The sequence below is a fragment of the Leiobunum rupestre genome, chromosome 11, assembly GCF_980474605.1.
Source record: "Leiobunum rupestre chromosome 11, qqLeiRupe1.1.hap1, whole genome shotgun sequence".
In the NCBI taxonomy this organism is placed as follows: domain Eukaryota; kingdom Metazoa; phylum Arthropoda; class Arachnida; order Opiliones; family Sclerosomatidae; genus Leiobunum; species Leiobunum rupestre.
Genome location: NC_143394.1, coordinates 34,379,522 through 34,381,895, shown reverse-complemented (window position 1 = coordinate 34,381,895; position 2,374 = coordinate 34,379,522). Strand labels below are relative to the sequence as shown.

General features: G+C 38.8%; 1 protein-coding gene across 1 annotated transcript; it reads left to right on the top strand.

The window, feature by feature from the left end:
• The first annotated feature begins 868 nt into the window (after positions 1–868).
• Positions 869–2,170, top strand: LOC149922356 (uncharacterized). The gene is made up of 4 exons (XM_090163891.1): positions 869–1,152; positions 1,221–1,448; positions 1,518–1,737; positions 1,806–2,170. Exons 1-4 carry the CDS (start codon positions 994–996, stop codon positions 1,961–1,963), a joined length of 765 nt encoding a protein of 254 aa, XP_090020017.1. The 5' UTR covers positions 869–993; the 3' UTR covers positions 1,964–2,170.
• Positions 2,171–2,374: the final 204 nt, after the last annotated feature.

Here is a 2,374-nt window from a genome sequence, read left to right as displayed (position 1 = left end):
ATTCAATTAATAATTTTAATTTATAAAAGAGAAAAAAACTTGTTAGGCCTTGGTTTATAGTACAATATTAGATAATAGAACAAAATTTACCTTCATTTTTTTTTAATAATTTAGAAAATTTGATATATGTGTGATCATGTTGGTATCCAAAAAATTTAAACTAAAACAATCCATTATAAAAAGAACTAATACAATCGGAAATAAAAAATTCATTCTAAACTACTCCAAGCTTCAAAACTAAAGCATGGCGAATATTTACAATTTTATTTCAATAAAAACCCGAATGAGGGCGACACTAAGGCGCCCCTACCGTGAAGCAAACGATTCTGGGTATCGTTGAGCTTACAGACTTACTACCTTCTTTTCCCCTCCAGTCAACTTCTCTATTCCAAGGTACGCCTTCCACAGAAGAGAGAGAGAGATTTTGAAAATTGTTCGGAATTTGCTGGTGCGCAACGCTGGCGCCTCTAGTGGCTGTCATCAAAATAACGGCTACTGCGCAAGCGCGAACTTTTGTTGCTCTCTAATTTCCGGTCTCGGGGTCATAATCGAGGTCGAGGTGAGCCTCTGATGACTTGGTGAGGTGAGTCGCGCCGTTTTGTAAGCCTTATCCTACGAGTTTACCGTGTGTTTTCCCTAAATAAATAAATAAAACGTCGTGGATTTATAATTTTAAGTATGATTTTATATTTATCCTGTGTTGATTGTAGAAAATGCTTATTTTTATCGCATGATTTTCTATTAATAGGCCTTTGTCACCTAAAGCCATCACAGTCTAAATTAAAAATTATATATATATATATATATATATATATAATATTGAGACAGTTAGGAAGAGTGAAATACAGAAATGTTAATAGTACTCACCATTAAACCTAGGCTTTCATCAATAAATTCATCGTTATCGTTTGAATTCATCGTTTATTCAAGTCCAATTGCTAAGCCTTAGCTAACTACCCCCAACAAATACAATTCCGCCGTGCCCTGGTTAACATGGTGGCGGTTAGTGGTATACAGTTCAGTGCAGTGGAGAGCGAAGGATTTCGTCAAGCAATCTTTGTCGCTAACCCTGCACTGACTGTGCATTCACGCCGCCAAGTTGTCCGCGACTTGGATTTCATTGTTGAAAACGAATTAAAGCCCAAAATTAAAGTAAGTCTTCAATGGACGATTAGCTTCCGGATCAACTAATTAATTTTTTTATCAAAATTAAATTAAAGAAAATTCTGAATTCCATTCCGGAAAAAAACCTGCACCTTACAATGGATATCTGGAGCAGCCGCCGACGGCAGTCGGTAATTGGGGTGAGAGCCCAATTTATCGATAGGAACATGGAATTTCAAAACATTTTGGTGGCGTTTGCCCACTTCCCGGGCAGCCATACCGGCGAAGCCATTTTGGCAAAGCTAAAGGAAATCTTGGCCAGTCTTGATATTGAGCCATCCCACGTAAGAGATATACTTGTTTATTTTGGTTAAAAAATAAATTTTACATTTCTGTAAATTTTGTTTTTCTAGATTTCGTGCATTTGTGCCGATAACGCCTCAAATATCACAAAAGCCTTGAATTTAGCAGGGATAGTTCCGCAGACAGGATTCATTGCGGAGAAAAATGATAACGCCAGCGCGGAGGTTGAGTTGTCAAACCTAGACCTCAACTTGTGCTTGTCGTCGTTTTCGTCCGGCCACTTAGAGGGTTCGGAATCCGATTCCGATGAGAGCTACTTGCTGGACGATGGTTTGTTTAATTATCTGTGGTGCAGGCTAAGTAAATTTGGTCTAATAATATATTATAATATTTTTCAGGCTGGAACACGATGAATCAAATTTTGGGGGAAGATAGGGAAGAAATAGAACCTTCGCCGGAGTCTTCGGAATCGGAAGATGTAGAAGATTCTTTCAACCTCTTCGGAGATTATGAAGTAGAAATGGATATCCCAGCAAACTGGAACAGCAACTTGTAGTTGTAATGGGGGGGGACCTTGGCCTTGTTAAAATTTAATTTAAAAAAAAAATGGAAAACCCATTTTCCCAGATGGCGCCACACGACTGACTGGTTTTGGCGGGAAGGATGCGCCATAAAAGGCGGCGCTTGGACCTGGGAAGTTCATTCCGTACTCGGAGACTGATCGGTCGACAGCTAATTATTTATACTTTATGTAAACTTATCAAAAGAGAATAAAAGAGTTTTCTATTGCATTTAATCGCAAGGCTTATTGTTTTTGCCCTACAATCCCCCATACATTTGCATAGTGAATGGTGCCATTGACGCGTGTCCCCGTGCCAAAAAAGCCATTGCCCGTGTAAATTCGTGGCTAAATTTTTTACAAAGATCTCCAAAATGGACCGAGACGTTCCGTCAAAACTCTCCCGAG